Source organism: Ochotona curzoniae, unplaced genomic scaffold (genome assembly GCF_017591425.1).
Source record: "Ochotona curzoniae isolate NIBS_2020 unplaced genomic scaffold, NIBS_Ocur_1.0 contig_3520, whole genome shotgun sequence".
Lineage (NCBI taxonomy): Eukaryota > Metazoa > Chordata > Mammalia > Lagomorpha > Ochotonidae > Ochotona > Ochotona curzoniae.
The window spans coordinates 13,494,919-13,514,041 of NW_024465894.1; the positions used below are offsets into that span (position 1 = coordinate 13,494,919).

Here is a 19,123-nt window from a genome sequence, read left to right on the forward strand (position 1 = left end):
AACTGCAGCTTCCCGCAAATGCAACTCTGGGAAGCAAATACTTGGGTCCCTGACGGCCATGTGGGAGACCTGGATTGAGTTCTGGGTCCCCAACCCCAGCCATTGCAGGCATTTGTGGAGTGAACCAGCAGACAGAAGAACTTCCTTATTCTCTTTCTCATCATCTCCCTTCCTTCCTCTCTATTTCTCTCACCCTCTGCCTTCCAAATAAAAAAAATTTTTAAATTGTCTTCAAAACTGCACTTACATAAAAGATACATTCCTGCTAACAAAGACCTCCAATATGGCATGTTCCACACACTGGCATTTTCCAAATGCTGTCCTGATTGCCTACTGACCCTTCAGAGTAAATATTATCTCCATTTTACAAGTAATCTGTCCAGTGGAAAACCCACATTGAAATCAGGTTTTTTGCCTGGCTCTCAAGGTCCTTCCTGGAACATCATATGAGGGAGTGCACGGATTCGCTGGGTTCCTTTATCCTGGGTTTCTCTCCCAGAAATCTTACCCTTGATCTAGCCCAGTCTATTCAGATCAGGCCTTACACCTTCCTTCTTCCTCCTCATTGCTACTGAGTTCTTTTCGTTCTTGTCTCCCTCTCTACCAATCAAAACAGGCAGGAATCTGCTCAGAATCCACCCTTGTCCACCAGGCCTCCCCTGGTTCCCAGGGATTGACTGCTACTCCCACGCTCCCTAAGGATCTAGTTCAAGACTCTTTAGCCATCCTTCACCCAGCCTCACGTGACAGTTCCCGGGGTACCTGTCTTCTCCAATCACTGCAAGCTCCTTAAGACCACGGCCTGTGTCTTACTCATTTCCATATTCCCACCCCACCTTATCCCTACGAATGCTCAGCAAAGTCAGGATCAACTTTCTGCAAAGAAAAACAGTGAGCAAATCTGAACCACCTGCTTGTCAGGCTTTCCTAGGTGCCCCCCTTTCTAAGGGAGCAGGTGGAAGGGGAAGTGGGAAGGAAAGGAAGCCAGGCTCTCCGTGGAGGAACCTGCTCACACTCACAGGCGCTCCCTCTCCCTGGTGGCCAGGTGGAGCGCCTCCTGCTGCTCCTCCCGCTCGCCCTGGGCCGAGTCCCCTTGCAGCTGGAGTTCCGTGTTGACCCTGCGCAGGCGCCATGCCTCCTGCTCCAGCACCTCCAGCTGCTGCTGCAGCTCTTCCCGGGCCGTCTGCAGAAGCTCTCTCTCCCTGCAAGGAGGGGACCAGAGATGGGTAAAAGACATTTGGGGCCTAACATTCTTGCTGAAAGTGGACATCAGGGAGTCAAGGGAAAAGGGGGTACCTGTTTCCTCTTACACTCCCATCTTTCCTTTTGAGTGGTACACTTTCACCACCAAGAACCCAAAACCCAGCAAGAGGCAGAACACAAAGCAAAGCAGCCCTGAGCAGCACCGGGGTCATAACAGGAGGGGCCAATTGAAAACAAGATGGGAATGGGTAAATGGCTGCATGAGCATGGATGCCTGGACAGGCAGCAGAGGATGGAAAGCCTTGGCCTGCTTACTTGCTGAGAGAGTCCACCTCTTCCTGGAGGCCTACAGTCTGTCCTTCCAGACCGTCCCGCTCCCCTGTGAGCTTCTGCAGCCGCTGTCTCAGGGCTCTCCCCTCCTCCTCCCACTGATCATGCTGGTGCTGCAAGACACTCATGGCGTCCTGACAGCCAGACAGCTGCTGTCGTAGGTCCTGTGGAAGGACAGCAACAGAGACCAGATGGTGAATGAGCGGGCAAGGACAAAAGGAGAGATGCAGAAATGTGAATAAGGGGATCAGGGGCTGCTACAACAAGGGTAATGCCAGCCCAGAAAATGGGGGATTCAAGGGTATCAGGTTTCTGCAGCTCCAGGTTTAAAAGTTGAACATCTTGAAATGCATCCAGGCATGTGGTAACAATAAGTGTGCCTAGGACCCACCATGGTCAGGGAACATTTCCTCTCAAGCCTCTGGCTGTGAGTCTGTCTACAGCATTATACAAAGACTGCATGCCACATGAAGTGTGTCACCAGCATGTGCCTGTTGTCCCCTAATACACCTGGACAGACACAGACTCTGACACCTGGGGAAAGTGACAAAAAATCATTTCATGTTTGGTCCACAAAATCAAGTGAGCCATCTGGGCAGGGGAGGCTGCAGCGCACATCAGTTTAGATACCCACATTGGGGGGCTGAAGAGGACCCCTGGGGTTCTCACCTGCACAGCCTGGCGTCTTTGAGTCAGCACTGACCGCACAAATGTGAGAGCCTTGTCTGGATCCTGTGAGTCAAACTGGGAGAAGGCAGTAGAGTCCAATGCCAAGGAACTCTCATGACCAGAACCTTGAGCCACACCGTCCCCTTCTTCTACCACGGCCTGAAATCCAATGCAGTGGGGTTATTACCTACTGGCCAAAGCCTGGAGTCCACAGAGAGGACTACACTCCAGCCTGGATGAACCTGATGCTTTCTGCTTATCTGAGAGATTTAATAATAATAACAACAATAATAATAATAATAATAATAATAACACTGGTTCCTTCACCCCGCCATCTCTGGTGACCCCAAACTAAGACTAGCAAGAAGACTGATACACTTCCTGGGGCAACAAGAAATGAAAGTAGCAGTGGCTACTGAGGTAGTGAAGACCAGAATCCTTCTCTGTGGACTGAGAAGGACAGCTGGCAACAGGAAAGAGAACCCATCCACTAAGCCAGCGCTGGACCATGAAAGCTGAACTACTCCCTACGGTTTCATCTTCCAATACACTCATAGAACTCATCCACAGAAGACCATAACACCTCAGAGGCCGGACATCTAGGCATGGTGGAGGGACATGGAGTCCTGGGGAAAAGGGTGGGGACACAGCCTGGTTACCACTGCCAGGAGGCTTACCAGTACCTGGGTTATATCCTTGATCACCTGCTGTAAGGACAACTTCTCTTCTTGGGCATTCCTACTAAGAGATGCCTCGTGTTCCACTAATTGTGCATGGTTTGTTTCCTGAACAGGGAACAGAACACAGCCTAAGGGCCAAAGTCCCAAAAGAAAACTTAGAATTCCAGACCACAAACCATCCCAGAATCTTTCTCTGCCTATTCTGCTTCCCTACTTTTCTCTGACTACATAGAGGTGAATGCTAATGGATGTCCAGGGACCATGTGATGTGTTTGTAAAAGTGCAGAAAAAATGATGACGAGCCCCAAATCCGGGTTCTCGCTAAGGTGATAACCTTAGGCAAATGATTTTTGAAACTTTCTTCTCTTTGAAATAGGTAAAGTGGCAGGTGTTTGAGCACAGCAGAAATGACTCGACTAGGGATGCCTACATTGGTATCAGAGTGTCAGGAGTCAAGTCTTAGTTCTATAGCCAGGTCCACTTTCTTGCCTATAAGTACTCTGGAAGGTGGCAGGTAGTGGCTTCGGTACCTGAGTCATTGCCACCTACATGAGAGACCCAGATGGAGTCCATGGCTCCTGACTTATCCCAAAATGCTAATAGTTGGGACCAGCATTGTGGGCGGTTGGTTAAGCCACTGCCTACAATGCTGGCATCCCATATGGGTGCTGGTTTAAGTCCCAACGGTTCCACCTCCAATCCAGCTCAATGCTTCTGTGTTTGAGAAAGCAGCAGATGATGACCCAAGTGCTTGGACATCTATATCCATATAGAAGACCCAGATGAAGCTCCTGACTTCTGTCTTGGCCTGGCTCAGCTCCGGTAGTGGCAGCCATCTGGAGAGTGAACCAGCAAACTAAAGGTCTCTATTTTCAAATAAATAAAGCAAGCAGATTTGCAGAGAAGGAGAGACTGAAATCTATTGCTGCTTCACTCCCAACACAGCCACAAGCAGAGCTGATTCAAAGCCAGAAACCAGAGCTTCTTCCAGGTCTCACACATGGGTGCAGAGGCACGAGGGCTTAAGCTGTCTTCTGTTGCTTTTCTAAGCCACAAGCAGGGAACTGCATTGAAAATAGAGCAGTGGGGACTAGAACCAGTGTTCATAAGGAATGCTGTTGCCGCAAGACTGAGGATTAGCCTGTTGAGCAATTGTGCTGGCCCCTCAAATAAATAAATATTTTTTCTAAAGATTCATATATATTTTTTAAATTGGAAAGTCAGATTTACAGAGAGAAGCAGAGATAGAGAGAAATATCTTTTGTCTGCTAATTTATTCCCCAAGTGGCCACAATAGCCAGAGCTGAGCCAATCCAAAGCCAGGAGTCAGGAGCCAAGAGCTTCTTCCAGGTCTCCCACATGGGTGCGGGGTCCCAAGGCTCTGGGCCATCCTCGACTGCTTTCCTAGGCCACAGCAGGGAACTGGATGGAAAGTAGAGCAGTCGGGATATGAACAGGTGCCCATATGGGATCCAAGGTAAAGACTTAACCACTAGGCTATTGCAATGGGCCCGCAAATAAGTTTTTAAAGAAGAAAAGCCACAGGCCTGGCACCAAGCCTACTAGCTAAAGTCCTTGTCTTGAATTCGCCGGGATCCCATATTGGGCACCAGTTCTAATCCTGGCAGCCCCGCTTCCATTCCAGCTCCCTGTTTGTGGCCTAGGAAAGCAATCAAAGACAGCCCAAAGCCTTGGGATCCTGCACCCACATGGGAGACCCGGAAGAAGCTCCTGGCTCCTGACTTCGGATCAGCATAGCTCCATCCATTAGTCACTTAGGGAGGTTAAATCATTGGACGGAGGATCTTCCTGTCTATCTCTCCTCCTCTCTTTATCTGTGCCTTTCCAATAAAAATAAATAAATCTTAAAAAAAAAAAAAAGGTCTGGTTTCCATTCAATCCCAGCATAGAGGACAGGGTTAGAGGTGTGCCTGGGGACAGGACTTCAGAAGCTGCCTGAAAAAAGAGACCTAAAAATTTAGAAACGAAAGGAAACACAGATTCAAGACTTCTGTTGATGTCCAACTTCAGAGAGTCCTTCTGATAAGGTTATTGGCAGATACTGAGCTGGCAACTAAAAGCTCACTCCACAAGACAGACGCTTCAGCTCGTGAACAGCACCATTCTGAGCCAGAATCTACCATCCTGTAACTTCCAGCCCTCGACTCTGGTTTGAAAGCATTAAGCACGTTGACTCTCTTCTAGGTGGTTCTTCACCTGGATGCTCCCCAAGCCCTTGACTCACAGGACACGTGCTCCCCTCCTCCTTGGGTGTTTCTGAAGACAACTAGCTTCTCTACACATCCACTTCCTGGGGACTTGCTGACTTCCCAATGTGCCTCCTGCTAGACCTACCACCTCTCTGATAAGGACACTGCATACCTACACCACTGTATATTCAGAAGACACTGCACTTTCCCTAGGCATACGGCTGGAGGGTAGACAGTTACTAACGCCTGCTGAATGAGTAAGTTAACTCATCTTCAGACTCAATGACAACTTGTGTTTTAGCTTTAGAGGGTTGTATCATGGAACACTTAAGTGGTCATCTGGTCATAAAGACTCAGAACCCAGACGCCAATACCCAACCCCGCTCCAAAATCAGGAGCATGTACCAGGATCTCCACGGTCTCTCTCAGAGCCTTGACCATCTTCTCATAGTCTTCATTCTCCTTCTGAGACTGTGTCAGCAGAGCAGACAGCTCAGTCACCCTGGAGAGAAGAGTGGTGTGAACACGGTCATCTGGGCAGATGGTGGATGTGGACAGGGCTACTCTGTGGCACACTCCTGCCCCAACATGGACACTCCACTGCAGCCCCCTCAGAACCCCTGGGGTGCCCCGGCCCCTCAGTACTCCCTGCAGTCCACGTAATGCTACTCTCGAACACAGGGGAAAGCCAAAAGTCACTCAGATGCATGCAGGGATTTACCACAGTGCAAGGCTGGAACACGTATTTGGGGGCCCGAGAGCTGAAGGAAAGCCCTGGCCTAGGCCCTTCCAGGCCTCGCTTGATCTTGAAGTCAAGCACTCTGAAACCAATAAGAGCACCGGTATTGTCACATGGGATATTCCCAAGGTCCTTCCGGCTCAAGGTTCTGACTCTGACAGGGAAAAAGGAGGGGCGATTTGAAGGAGACTATGGTCAATCTCTGATGTTAACACCAAAGTCCAGTGACATCCCCAGACATCTCTATCACCTAACACTGCGTCTGGGAGCTTAGTCTCTGCTGTCACATAGGTGGCCAAGTAAACATGTGTTTGAGTGTTTGTTTAGAAAGACAACATTTTGATTCCACATAATCTTTCTTTAAGAGTTTTGTGGCCATTTGTGTAATTGTTGCATCACTCCACATTTATTAAGTATCTTCTAAAATTGCAGATAAGCTACAAAGTACTGAAGACAAAAAGCCTACTGAGGCATGGTCTCTGTTCTTGTGCTTCTCAGTGTCTCTAAAAATAACACCAGGACAACACAGTCCTGTGAAGTGGGCACACCACCAATAGGTGTACACAGAGCTCTCTGCAGGCGTGCCAGCCTGTGATTCAGCAGTACGCTCTGCTTATCAGAGTACCCTTCTTATCATTTTGAAACACCCTATTTCATGACAATAATAAAAAAAAGTCAAAATAGCCTAACCAGAAAACAAAACAAAAAAGGAAACAAAGTAATCAGTGAGATCAAAGCTGTAATAAGCAAGGCCACAGCGGGCAAAGTGATTCTGTAGGCTACTGAGCTCAGAGAGGCCATCACCAAACTACATTTTATAGCAGGGGTGGAGACTATTTTCCTCTATCAAGGCCCATTTAGATATTTATATATTATTTATAACATTCACAAACCATACAACACTCCAACTTAAAAATCAGCCTCTTATATTGAATTTCAAGTCCTGCATATGGTTGCCTTGGCAGATCCAGACCAGTTGATTTAATGGACCTTGGATGGCCAATGGGTCAGACGTCCCCCATCCCTGCCTTAAAAGATAAGACAGAGCAAAAGGAGGAAGGTGTGCCAGGCTAAGGCCAGCATGTGTGAAGGTAGGGAAGAGCTTGGCCACTCTGGCTTTGGTGCAGACAGAAGCCACAGTCATGTGATTGCTGCACGTCCAGACGGCTGCACAGTCTGAGGGACGCGGTCAGCGACAAGCCCCACCCACGGCAGCAGGATTCCCACTGGATTCCCCCAGCACCTCTCCCTGCTCATGGTGGAACTGCTCTTCAGATCCCCTTGCCCATCCTCAGCTCCTTAAAGGGATCCCCCTCCCCTGCATGTACCCCTCCTGGGACTCCAGGCCACCTCACCGATCCTGCAGCTCGGCTTTCTCCAGATCCGCCTGGCTCTTCAGCTGGGTTAGCTCCTGGCTCCTCCGATGGATTTCCTTTTCCAGCTCCTGGGTTTTGGTGAGCAGCAGCAGCTGGGCTGGCTCACTCCTCTCTGCTCTCCCAGATCCACTGGTTTCCACAGACTGTGCTCCAACAGTCAGGCGCAGACAACAGGTCAGCAGGGACCCCGAAAGCCTCACATGCTCAGCCTTAAGCTCCATCAGATCTCTGAGCACAAGAAAGGAAAATGGCAGACTCCAGTGGGGACCAGGGAAGGGAGTGTGGAGATTGGGCGGGTCTGAGCAAAATCATCTGAACCCAGCAATACCAACATTTCTACCCACCCAGCCTCATAGCTAATCACACGGCTCTACAGCAGCACACTGCAGTAAGTCCAGAACTGGCAGGGCAACCTCCTCCTTCCTTATCTCACACTCACCTGTCAGTAGCTGACTTCATCTCCAGGAAGTGGCGTCGGAAGGTCACCACTGCCCGCCATAGCCCAAGCAGGCGACCGTGCTCCCCTTTCAGGTAGCCCTTGAAGAACTGTGTGTTCAGAAATCCAGGAGTTAACTATATTAAGAGAGGACAGAGCACTATCTTTTTCCTACAAAACATTCTAGATTCCTAACTACCAGCTACAGGGAGAAGAAGGTACTTAAGGAGACACACTCTAAGAGGGTGTCTAGAAGCAGGTTCTGCCACAGGGTTTAATGAACTTGGCAGAGGCGGGGAGTGGGTGGGGGGGCAGTGTTGTGATGTAGTACTTGGGGTCCTGCCACCCGGGTAGAGGACCCAGAAGCAGCTCTGGCTCCTGCCTCTGGCCTGGTCCAGCAATGGAGTTTGCAGCCATATGGGAAGTGAACCAGTAAATTGAAGATACCTCTCTCTGACTTTCAAATAAACAAACAAATCTTTAACAAATACAAATAAAACTGGGATTGGGATTCAAGAAGTCAGAGAGCCATAGATGGGACCTGTCCTTCCTCTGTGCTACATTAGAAAGGGATATAAACGGGAACTATTTCCAAAGATTTATGAGGAGGATAAGTAACACAACACGTATAGAAATCACTCAGCACTTAGCAAAATACGAGAAACATTTATTTCTTTTAGCTAGGATCCGAACGTTCCCAGAGCCTGTAGCCACTCTTTCTTCTCTACTCACTGTCCTTAGCGTCTAGATAGACAGACCTCCAGAAAGAAGGGCACCCACAAGCTTTGAGCTCTGCATAAATCCAAATCTAGTCACTTCTGCAGCGTGTCATGCCACCCGCCAGCAGAAACTAGGACAGGCAGGTAATGGTGGAACAAGGATGAAGGCCCAAGTGAGACCAGCCAACAGGTAACAATGATGAGCAATATTTGCAATGATAGCTCAGTTGTGTAGTTTGCCTCCAGCCCCGAGATACATTCCTCAGCTCACAGACCAGGGCGGTGCCAAAGACAGACCTCCTGTCACAGTCCCAGCCCTGCTCTTCCTACCTCCTGTTCCATCTGCCACTGGCTCTCCTTCCTCATGAGCTCCTCTCGGGCCCGGCCCCAGTCCACTGTCAGCTTTTCCACGTCTTCCCGAAGGGCTTTGTTGACCATGTCAGCTTTTTCCATGTGCAGTCGAAGCTGAGTGTTCACCTCAGCTAGATTCTCACACCTGCACTGGGGAGGAGCAAGTGCAAGTGCAAAATAAAGGTCGGGTCCCATCCTTGGATCTCTTGGGAATAAGGTAATAGCCACGGAATTTTCCACTAACAGAAACCGGAGGGTTCAGGCTGAAGTCCACGTCAGCCTCAGGACCGACGGCTTCATTCCATCAGCCTTCTCCACTCACTGGCCCATCACCCCAATGAGACACTTTGGGGTCCATCACCTCTGTTGCTCCTCCTCCAGCCGGATTAGAAGCTGTTCCAGGCTTGGCTCCTCCACACTTTCCCATCTCTGAGGGACTGGTCCCTTTGCCAGACAGAAACAAGCCTTGTTTACCACAAGAAAGAACATCACTCAGGTCAATTCCCTGGCATCCCCGTTCTACAACACCTCACTTCCTTTCTACACTTTCTTGTCTGGGTCAGTAACATGCTTCTTTTCCCAATCACTGCAACCCCAAAAGGCTGGATCACTGCAAGGCTCTCCAAAAGCAAACCACAGATCCCTCTTGACACATGGCATTTGGTAGTGAAGGAATCCTCACCCTTGGAAGCTCAAGGTTGAGGTGTCTCTCATGGCTAACCTTGACTTCCAGCATGGTAATGTGTGGACCTTGAGAAGGGAAAGCCACCTAGCTTTTTGGAGCTACAGTGTCTTCAGCTACAAAATGAAGCTGATCTCATTCCCCCCGAATGGTGCTGTGCAGATAAAATGACACAATCATATGGCAATGATCAATGGTCCCAGGCCTACATAGAAGGTGTTTGGTAAGTTTTTTCCTTCCTTTGAAAGAACTTTTCTGAGGGGAATGTGAGAAGGTGCAGAGAAGGAGCTGGAACAAAGGTAAACGGGTTTTACAAAGCCAGTTCTATCCAGTCAACACCATGTATCAACCCCTTGGCCTATGGTTTTTCAGGCCTGCAAAGGCACCTGGTTCTTTGAGACAAACACTGCCACCTGCTGGAGGAAAACTTTCATCTGCTCCTTGTAACTCCCTGCTCCTGTTTGGTTAAGGTTGGACCCCAACAAACCACCCACAGGTAGCAATGTGATAAAACTCTCAAGAGCTGGAAGAAGAAAGACTTCTACCAAACACCCTCAATCATCCCTTCACCTTCCTTCAGGCAGCAAATAAAGCCTAGCAAGTGTATCATTCACTGAGCGCACAAGGGGAACAGAGAGCCCCAATTGTACTTACTCCAGTGGCTTCCAGCTGCTTCTCCAGTTCCTGGCACCAGCTCCGGTACTGCAACACCTAAGACAAAAAAAGCAAGGCCTGGGCAGCGGACACAGCTGATGCAAACCTGAGGTCCCTGGGGATCTTGGACAAACCTGCTGTGATTGTGGGGAGTGGATGGTGGTGTTGAGTCAAAGCCGTAACATCTCAATTTCTGTGTGGGCACTGAAAGAATATTTTCTTATGCCACCTCAGTAGGAGAAAAAATTGGGCTTCAGACTTAAAAACCCATACTCAGGTCTTAGCTTTAGAATAGAAGAACAAGCAAGTTAAAGCCTTGTGAACATCATCTTTAAAGGGCATAATTCACATCTCATTGAACATCTGCCCATGTGAGTTACAAGGACTGGGTGCTCCATGTCACCCAGTTAGCAGTGGGCACTCCCACCCCATGGCTCTGCCTCTGAAGACCCTCACCCTATATTAGCAACAACGTGAGGGTTTTTGTTTTTTTGTTTTTTCTTTTTGCTAGCCATCGTCTCTCACCTTGGCCTGCAGCTTCCTCACGAGGGTGGCTTGCCTCTGCTGGGCCTCCTGAGAGCTCTTCAGCTGCCGCCAGGAGGCTGCCTGATTCTCCGCCATCTGCTGCTGCAGGGCCAGCACTTGCTCTTCCAGCACCAGCTGTAGTGACTGTGGCTTCATGCTGCTCAACCTGGGGCTGCCTGTCTCCATGGGGGCACCAGAGAGGAGGCCTCCAGTCCTTATGCTGCAGCCAAAGGCTGCTTGCTCCCCAGGGTGTCTCTGACCATCGTTTTGTCACTTGGGCTTCCTCTTGAGCTGGGAACCAAAGCACAAGGTGGAGTTAGAGGACTGTTGAAGTAGAGGACTTGGATTTACTTAGCAAATATCCAGTCTGGGAAAGCTGGGTTTGACAAAGTGCTAGGTTTGCTTATTCTAGGACCCCTGGGAACCTTTAAAATATGAAGAGGAAGCCTCATCTAACAGGGAACATGAGGATGACTATTTCCCAGACTGCCGGATCATGAGATACATCCAGAGAACGAGGGCTTCTTGGCCTGCCTTTGGAAACTCCACCTAGAACAAGAGATCTCGTTTTCTCGTTGCATCCATAGTGGCTGGCATTACAGATAGACATGAATTACGGAAGGTGAAGGGAGATGTAAACAATTACAATAAAAGTGGTGTGTACAATAATGATAAAGACAATACAGGAGAGGAGGGAAAACAAAGGGAGGGCACGTGACTCTGGGTAAGTCCTCCTCGCCACTGTTAATACCTGTAGAGTGCTTCCATGGCCCACTTTGTTAGCTGCTTTATACGTTTATGTCATGTGGTCCTCATAAGAATCTTTTCATTAGCTTATTTGAAAGGCAGAGGGATAGAGAGATAAAGCATCTGCTGGTTCATTCCCCACATGGCTGCAATGGCTAGAGCTGGACCAGGCAGAAGCCAGAACATAACTTCATCTGGATCTCCCACTAGGCGGCAGGCGTTCAAGTACCCATGCCATCATCCGCTGCTTTTCTCTGGCACCTTAGCCAGGAACTGGACAGGAAGTGGAGTTACCAAGCCCTGACGGGAACCTTGGACACTTTCAATGTCTTCCTATCATACCTCACCATAGCTACAACTATTGCTCTTTCTACATGGAAGAAAAAACGGAAGCTTAGGAAGGTCAAGCAAAGTGTACCAGGTCACACAGCTGACATTTGGTTGATAAGAAATGTGAACACAGACAGTCTTACTCTGACAAAGAAAAATATAGCAGGCATCTTAGCCAGGAGATTCAAAGAAAAAGCATGGGCACAGCATGATGGCTAAATTCTTGCCTTGCAGACACTGGGGTTCTATGAGAGTGCTGGGTATGTCCCAGCTGCTCCACTTCCCATCCAGCTCCCTGCTTGTGGCCTGGGAAAGCAGTCGAGGATGGCCCAAAGCCTTGGGACCCTGCACCCGCGTGGGAGACCCAGAAAGAAGTTCCTGGTTCCTGGCTTTGGATTGGCACAGCAGTGGCTGTTGCAGCCACTTGGGGAGTGAATCAGCGGATGAAAGATCTTCCTCTCTGTCTCTCCTCCTCTCTGTACATCTGCCTTTCCAATAAAAATAAATAAATTAAAAAAAAAAAGAAAGAAAGAATTCTGAGCTAGAAATGTTGGCTCTTTGCAACGTTGTGTGGTCTACACAAAGGTTTTTTGTTTTTTCATAGTGGCAAAACCTTAGCCTTGCAACTGTTGAGATTTCATGTGGGTGCCTGTTTATTTCCCAGCTGCTCCACTTCCCTTCCAGCTTCTGCTAATGACCTGGGAAAGCAAAAGAGGATGACCTAAAGCCTTGGTACCCTGCACCTGCAAGGGAAGCCTGGAGGAGGCTCCTGGCTCCTTGCTTTAGACTGCTCAGCTCCGGCCATTGTAGCCACTTGGGGAGTTAACCAGCAAATGGAAGATATTTCCATCTCTCCTTCTCTCTGTAAATCTGACTTTCTAACAAAAATAAATAAAACAAATCTTTAAAAAAAAAAAAACAAGAGAGGAAACTGGTGAGCGGCAAAGACTGAAGCCCAATCTGATTCTGAATTCTATGCTCTCTCCATCCCACGAATTGCTTCCAAAATACAGCCCCGAGAAATTACAATTACAATTGTTCCTCAGAAACGTGAAACGACACCTAGGCTGCGACACCTAGACCTGCAGCGTTCTGGCAGAAAAGATCAAAACATGAGTGGAGGAAGGGCAGCCCTGGTTCTAGTCTCACTTTGCCCACAGACTCACTCTAGACTCACGGAGGCCACCAAGTCTCCTTTCTGAGCCTACTCTGTAAGACAAGGATCCGAATCCTGACCTCCTCACAAGACTAACAGGGAGGTGAAATCTATGGCTGTCCATTAAACCCGAAGGCAACCTAGTCAAAGTGTTAGACAGCTTTCCAGCTCCACCGACCTGGTTGTATATCAATCAACCTGACCTACAAGTGCCTAAGCTCCATGTGTCAAATGAGGACACTTGACATGTGACATTTAGTGACACCTGACATTGTGCAAGCATCCTGCGGTGCACCTGGGGTAGAGACAGCACAACGTCCTCCAGGAATGAGCTCAGGACGCCAAGCAGCGTGCAGGAAAGCGCCTGGGTGCAATGAGCGCAAACACAGAAAAGCAGGACGCAAGCGGCGCTCCGGGAGAGGACGGAGGGAAAAGGCTCCCCGCAGACCACGCATTAGTGGGGTCCCGAATAACCCGAATCCCAGGGCAGAGGGGCAGGCAGGTGGGACTGAACTTTCGCACAAATCACGTGCAAAGCCTCCACGGGCCGCAGAAGCTGCAGGGCCCCCGGGGCGCAGCAAGCACCGGGCGCGGGACTGCGTGCACCGCCGCATCCGCTCGGCTCGGGGCTGGTGGACGGTCAGGAACGAGGGTCAGGGAGTTCTCCCACGGCGCCCGGGTGGGGGAGGAGGCGGAAGGAAACTGAGGGAAGCCTCTCGGGGGGCCTAGGACGAGTCCCAACTCTCTGGGCCTCGGGATCCTACAGGGACACGGGACACCGAGACGGGATTCCTTCAGGCGTCGGGTTCCTGGGCCTCGGACCGTTAACCAGGGCACCTCCCGCCTGCCCTAAAGCCCCATCTCACCGCTCGGGTGCCGCGGATTCCCGAAGTGCTCCAGAGGGGAGAAAAGCGACCGCAGCCGCGGCTAAGGCCCGGCAGGGGAGGGGGCAGCGCGCGGCCCAGACCCCGCCCCCCAAACTCCCGCCCTTTGGATGGTGGGGCCCTCCCCCGCCTCAGGCCCGGCCAGGTCCGTCCCGCCCCGCCGAGAGTCCAGGGCGCCGCGCTGCGGCTGCCGCCATGTTGGACACTGGCAGAAGATTGATTGGAGAGCCTCAGAAGGAAGGAGGAGGTTATAACTGAGATATTACATCCCCGCTCCAGGGTGGGGGACAGCCAGAGTATCTGGATTCCATCAAGGGACATAATGAGAACAGAAACACTTGCCCTCAACCACCAACCCGTCTGACTTCAGAGTCACCTACTGCGCATGTGCAAGAACACCTGGTTCTAACTGCGCCTGCGCACTGCTCACTCCTCGCATTCCTAGCGTAATTACAGCTCCGTGGAAAAATCAGGCAACGGGCTCCTGGTTCGCAACCAAATCTGCAGGGCGAATCGCTGTAGAGTTTTCTCACATTCTGAGCCCGACGCTCCAAAGAACTTCAAGCGACGGCACTCACAGCAGCTTTCATGTTGGTTCGGCCGCTGTACTGTTTGGTTCAGGTGTTGTTAACGTTTAAGGGGTTAACACCTACCTGCGTCCAGAGAGCTAAGGTTTTTCTGTTAAGCTTGACTTCTTCGGGAGGATGTTCATTTTATCCCTTCTGAAACTCGGGCGATGCACTCGTGTCGGATTTTTTTTTTTTTTTTAATAATCAGTACACTCTGGTAGAACTATAAATTTCATTTACCGGCCACTTACTTCCATTCGAAGTTCTCAATTTTTAGTAGAGATTAGCAAACAAAACACAGGGAATTTATCAAATGCACAATTTTGCATCTACCTCTAGAGATTCAGTAAACCAGTGTCCTGCATTTCAGCAAATACCCCCAGATGATAGTGATTTCTCTGGGCATGAGACTGTGAACACCTGGAGAGGAGAGACGCTTTCACCATCAAAAGACCCGGTGCAGAACAGGTGCTTAGAGTGGAGTTTGCTAAGTGCTTGGTGAATGAGTAACAGGAGAGAACCAGAAAGTAGACTTTCTAGTTAAGATGCAATCAAAAAGAGTGGGAGAAGAGAGCAAACACTTGGTTAACAAATATATGGTTGTCTTGCTCCTGTAGTCTTAAAAATGTTCTCAGTAGCTACTTAGGTAAAAAAGAAGTGGGGATAGAGAAAAAAGAATTTGATTCTGAAACAATACAATCTACCAAGAAGGAATATCTCCAGTCCCTGAATAAAGAAAAACATGCCAAGAAGTCATGATTTTTTAAAAGGGGGATGATGAGAGTGTGGTTCAACAGGCTAATTTTCTACCCTCTTTCTTTTTCTTTAAATATTTATTTTTATTGAAAAGTCAGACATACAGAGAGAAGGAGAGACTGAGAGGAAGATCTTTCATCCACTGATTCACTCCTCAAGTGGTCGCAACAGCTGAAGCTGTGCCAATTTGAAGCCAGAAGCCAGGAGCTTCTTCCAGTTCCAGCACATGGGTGCAGGGTCCCAAGGCTTTGGGCCGTCCTCGACTGCTTTCCCAGACCACAAGCAGGGAGCTGGAGTGGAAGCAGGGCTGCTGGAATTAGACCTGGTGCCCATATGGGATCCTGGCACATATAAGGTGAGGATTTTAGCCACTAGGCTACTGCACCAGCCCATCTCTACCCTCTTGTGCCAGCTTCCTATATAGACACTCATTAGCATCCTGACTGTACCACTTCCCATCCAGCTCCCTGTTTATGGCTTGGGAAAGGAGTCGAGGATGGCCTAAAGTCTTGGGACCCTGCACCCAAGTAGGAGACCCAGAAGAAGCTCCTAGCTTCAATCAGCTCAGCTCTGGCCGTTCTGTCCACTTTGGGAGCAAACCAGCAGGTGGAAAATCGACTGCTCTGGTTCTCATTAGCTTCGTGTTAACATGCCTGGGAAGGCAGCTTATGACGGCCCAAGTACTTGGGCCCCTAGTGAGAGAACAGGATCCAGTTCTTAGCTCCTGTCTTTAGTCTGCTGCATTACTGGCTGTTGCCACTATTTGCATAGTGAACCATACTAGGCCGAGCAGAAATGACTCCAGCACCCTGCCAAAGTCCAGGAATGTCTGGGATGCTGTGTTGCCCAGACCTTGTCTCTGCGCAGGTCAACATCTGCCATGATGACACACAAGCATGTACAAACTGAGGAGCTGCTACCCACTCCCATCCACTGCACCGAAGATGTAGAAAAGCCAAGTGCTGGGCCAAGGGTGGCAGCCCAGGAGCTAAAGTCCTCACCTTGCACACATCGGGATCCCATATGGGCTCCAGTTCATATCCTGCCTGTTCCACTTTCCATTCAGCTCCCAGATTGTGACCTGGGAAAGAGGTATAGGATGGCCCAAAGCCTTGGGATCCTGCATCCGCATGGGAGACCCAGAAGAAGCGCCTGATTCCTGGCTTCAGAGTGGTTTAGCTCTAGTTATGGCTACTTAGGGAATGAACCAGTGGATAGAAGAATTTTCTGTCTTTCCATCTCTCTATATCTGCCTTTCCAGTAAAAAATAATAATAATAATAATAAAATAAAATCTTTTTTTAAAGCAGAGGATAGAGAACTTGTGTAGGAGTACTTCTAGCTGTTTTGGGGTATTTTCACCCCTCCTTGCGGACAACTGGAAGGGACCAGTGCCTTAAGTGCTCCAGCCCAGTGACTAGGGGAGTGACTTCTCCAGGGATCCTGGTGCGGAATCTATCACTGCTGCCTCCTACCTAACAGCAAGAGATGAACCTGCTACAGCTCTGGTGGCAGTCCCAGGCGAGGCTGCAGTGTGGCTTACTCTCCCACAATCTGTCAGGGAGGGTTTCCTTGGAAGCTCCGTAGGAGCCGAGTGAAGGAGAGCCTGCATAGCCCCATTCCAGGTCGTGTTCAGTCAGACTGCATGGAAGGGTCGAGGGGCCCCAGAATAAGAAATGAAGTGAATGAGCTTGATCATGGAGATGGCTTTGCAAAGAAAACTGAGACATAGAGTCCAGCAGGGAACCCCAGAAAACCCTCGGAAACACCCCTGGGTGCTTGGAGGATGATCAAAGCACCTGCTAGACCCAAGATGATACAGGTTCCCCTGCTTCTTCTCTGTGTCAGCACGGACTGAAGGGAGCTGAGGCCAGAGGGGAGAAAAAGAAGAAGAAGAGGAAGAAGAAGAAGAAGAAACCAACCACTTTCTCCTTTTTTCCCACAAGCTATCAGTGTGAACCAGAGCCGAGGGAACTCAATGAATATTCTCTCTTACTGTAGATTATAAACAGTTTCTTACTGTTCTGCCTTTTATGTGGCAAGTCCTGAGCTAGACATTGAGAGGGACCCAAAAGCAAAACAAATAATGCATGACTCTGTCTAGTGCCACAGTTCCTAGACTCTCGGGGAAAGAAACAGCTATTTCATGTCCTTGACTCTGAAGGAGGAGCATGCCAAGCAGGCATGGTTAGGGCACTGCTGGGTGTTTGAGCACAGGGGTTCGGGACTGTTACAAATATACCCCCTGGAACTCTTCTGCTAGTGTGCAAATCTCCCTGGCCTGGCCTGGGTGATTCCACAGTAATGCAATGCCCTCTAGTGGCAGGTTTTTATTCTCCTTGATCCTGATTCTACCTCCTTGGGCAGTTATGCCGGGTCATAATTGACCAGCTGCCCTCACACTTCACATTTCTTAAAAGGGAGGGAGTGGCATCTTTCGACCACCTGGTCCAAATGTTTGATCATGGCTCCCACAAGACCAGGTCTTCTCATGGCTCTAACTCAAACTTTTAATTACATGCTGAACTGGGAATGTATCACCGTCTCCCCCCACACAGCAGCAGCGGAAACCCTAAAGTCCTGGACAGAAATCGGACAAAGGAACATGACAGAAATTTCCAAACACTAGACCTAAGTCACACTCGCCTGGCTTTGAACTACGGGCTTTGCCAGTGTCTCGGAAACCGATTTCCTCTCTGTCAATTCCAAACCTCTCAGCTGCCAAGTGAAACTAGTACTTGTGTTCCTGTGTGGGAAGTCCATGGTGGGAGGTTTCTGAGCTCAATGATGACAGTAAGACTACCAGGTCCCCAGCAGTAATTACTGGTCCTCTGTGGGGAAATAGACTGAGATGGGAGGGGAAAACTGCTCATTTGCTCTCTCTCTCTCTCTTTTAAGATTTATTTATTTTTATTGGAAAGGCAGATATACAGAGAGAGACAAAGAGAAAGATCTTTCGCCTGATGGTCCACTCCCCAAGTGGCCACAACGTCTGGAGCTGAGCCAATCCAAAGTCAGAAGCCAGGAGCTTTCTCCAGGTCTCCAACGTGGACACAAGTTTCCATTGCTTTGGGCCATCCTCCACTGCTTTCCCAGGCAACATTCAGGGAGCTGGATGGAAAGTGCAGCAGCTAGGATATGAACCGGCGTTGTTTTGCGATTCTAGTGCTTGCAAGAGGAGGATTAGTCATTGATTAGTCATTGACTAAACTGAGGGACTAGTGTTGTGGGGAAGTGGGTAAAGCCATTGCCCTGAGATTCTGGTATCCCAAATGTGTGCTGGTTCATGTCCTGACTACTCCTCTTCCAATTTGGCTCCCTGCTAAAATGCCTGGAAAAATAGTGAATGATGGTTCAAGTGTTGGGTCCCTGTCACCCACATGGGAGACCAAAATGAAGCTCCTGGCTCTTTACTTGCACCTGGTCCAGCACCAGCCATTGAAAACATTTGGGGAATGAACCAGCTATTGGATGATTATCTCTCTCTCTCTCTCCCTTTATATATATACTCTTTCAAAATAAATAAATCTTTTTTAAAAATGGACTGAGAGACCTAGGTATGGTGTGAGAGCAAGACTGCCTTTTTTTTCGGACAACTGGAATTTTTTGTCCTCATGAATCCATATTACTTTTCTTACTAATGTTTATTTTCAAGAGTTGTTTTTTTTTTTTTTTTTAAGATTTATCCTGATTCATGCAAGGTGAGGACTTTAGCCACTAGGCTATCGTGCTGGCCTAAGAGTTTTAAAATTATTTTGAAAGGAAAATAAAACATTTTAATTTAAGAATAAACATGGAAGGGGCTGACACTGTGGCACAGTGGATTATGCCACTACCCGTGACGCCTACACTCCTTATGGGCAAAGGTTCGAGTACTGGCAGCTCCACTCCCAACCCAGCTCCCTGCTAGTGGCTGGGAAAGCAGTAGAGAATGGCCCAAATGCTTAGGGCCCTACCCTCAAGTGGGAGACCTGAATAAAACTCCTGGCTCCTACTTTAGTTCGGCTTCCTGAAAAGCCAAACAGCAGATGGAAGATCTGTCTCTATTGCTGTCTTTGCAACTCTACCTTTCAAATATATAAACATCTTTCTAAAAAGCACAAGGTGG

The 19,123-nt window shown here is 49.1% G+C and overlaps 1 protein-coding gene across 1 annotated transcript in view; it reads right to left on the bottom strand.

Annotated features, from left to right (window-relative positions):
• The window catches only part of CEP250 (centrosomal protein 250), a 38,876-nt gene extending 25,128 nt beyond the window's left edge, over positions 1 to 13,748 (bottom strand). The window contains exons 1-12 of the mRNA XM_040981571.1: positions 13,674 to 13,748; positions 10,575 to 10,865; positions 10,050 to 10,106; positions 9,075 to 9,157; positions 8,693 to 8,858; positions 7,647 to 7,753; positions 7,187 to 7,435; positions 5,498 to 5,594; positions 2,880 to 2,987; positions 2,203 to 2,361; positions 1,519 to 1,697; positions 1,020 to 1,202 (exon numbers count right to left, since the gene is read on the bottom strand). Of these exons, the coding sequence (XP_040837505.1) occupies positions 1,020 to 1,202; positions 1,519 to 1,697; positions 2,203 to 2,361; positions 2,880 to 2,987; positions 5,498 to 5,594; positions 7,187 to 7,435; positions 7,647 to 7,753; positions 8,693 to 8,858; positions 9,075 to 9,157; positions 10,050 to 10,106; positions 10,575 to 10,760 (1,574 nt within the window). The 5' untranslated portion in view covers positions 10,761 to 10,865; positions 13,674 to 13,748. The remainder of the gene's footprint in view (positions 1 to 1,019; positions 1,203 to 1,518; positions 1,698 to 2,202; positions 2,362 to 2,879; positions 2,988 to 5,497; positions 5,595 to 7,186; positions 7,436 to 7,646; positions 7,754 to 8,692; positions 8,859 to 9,074; positions 9,158 to 10,049; positions 10,107 to 10,574; positions 10,866 to 13,673) is intronic.
• Between the last annotated feature and the right edge of the window lie 5,375 nt (positions 13,749 to 19,123).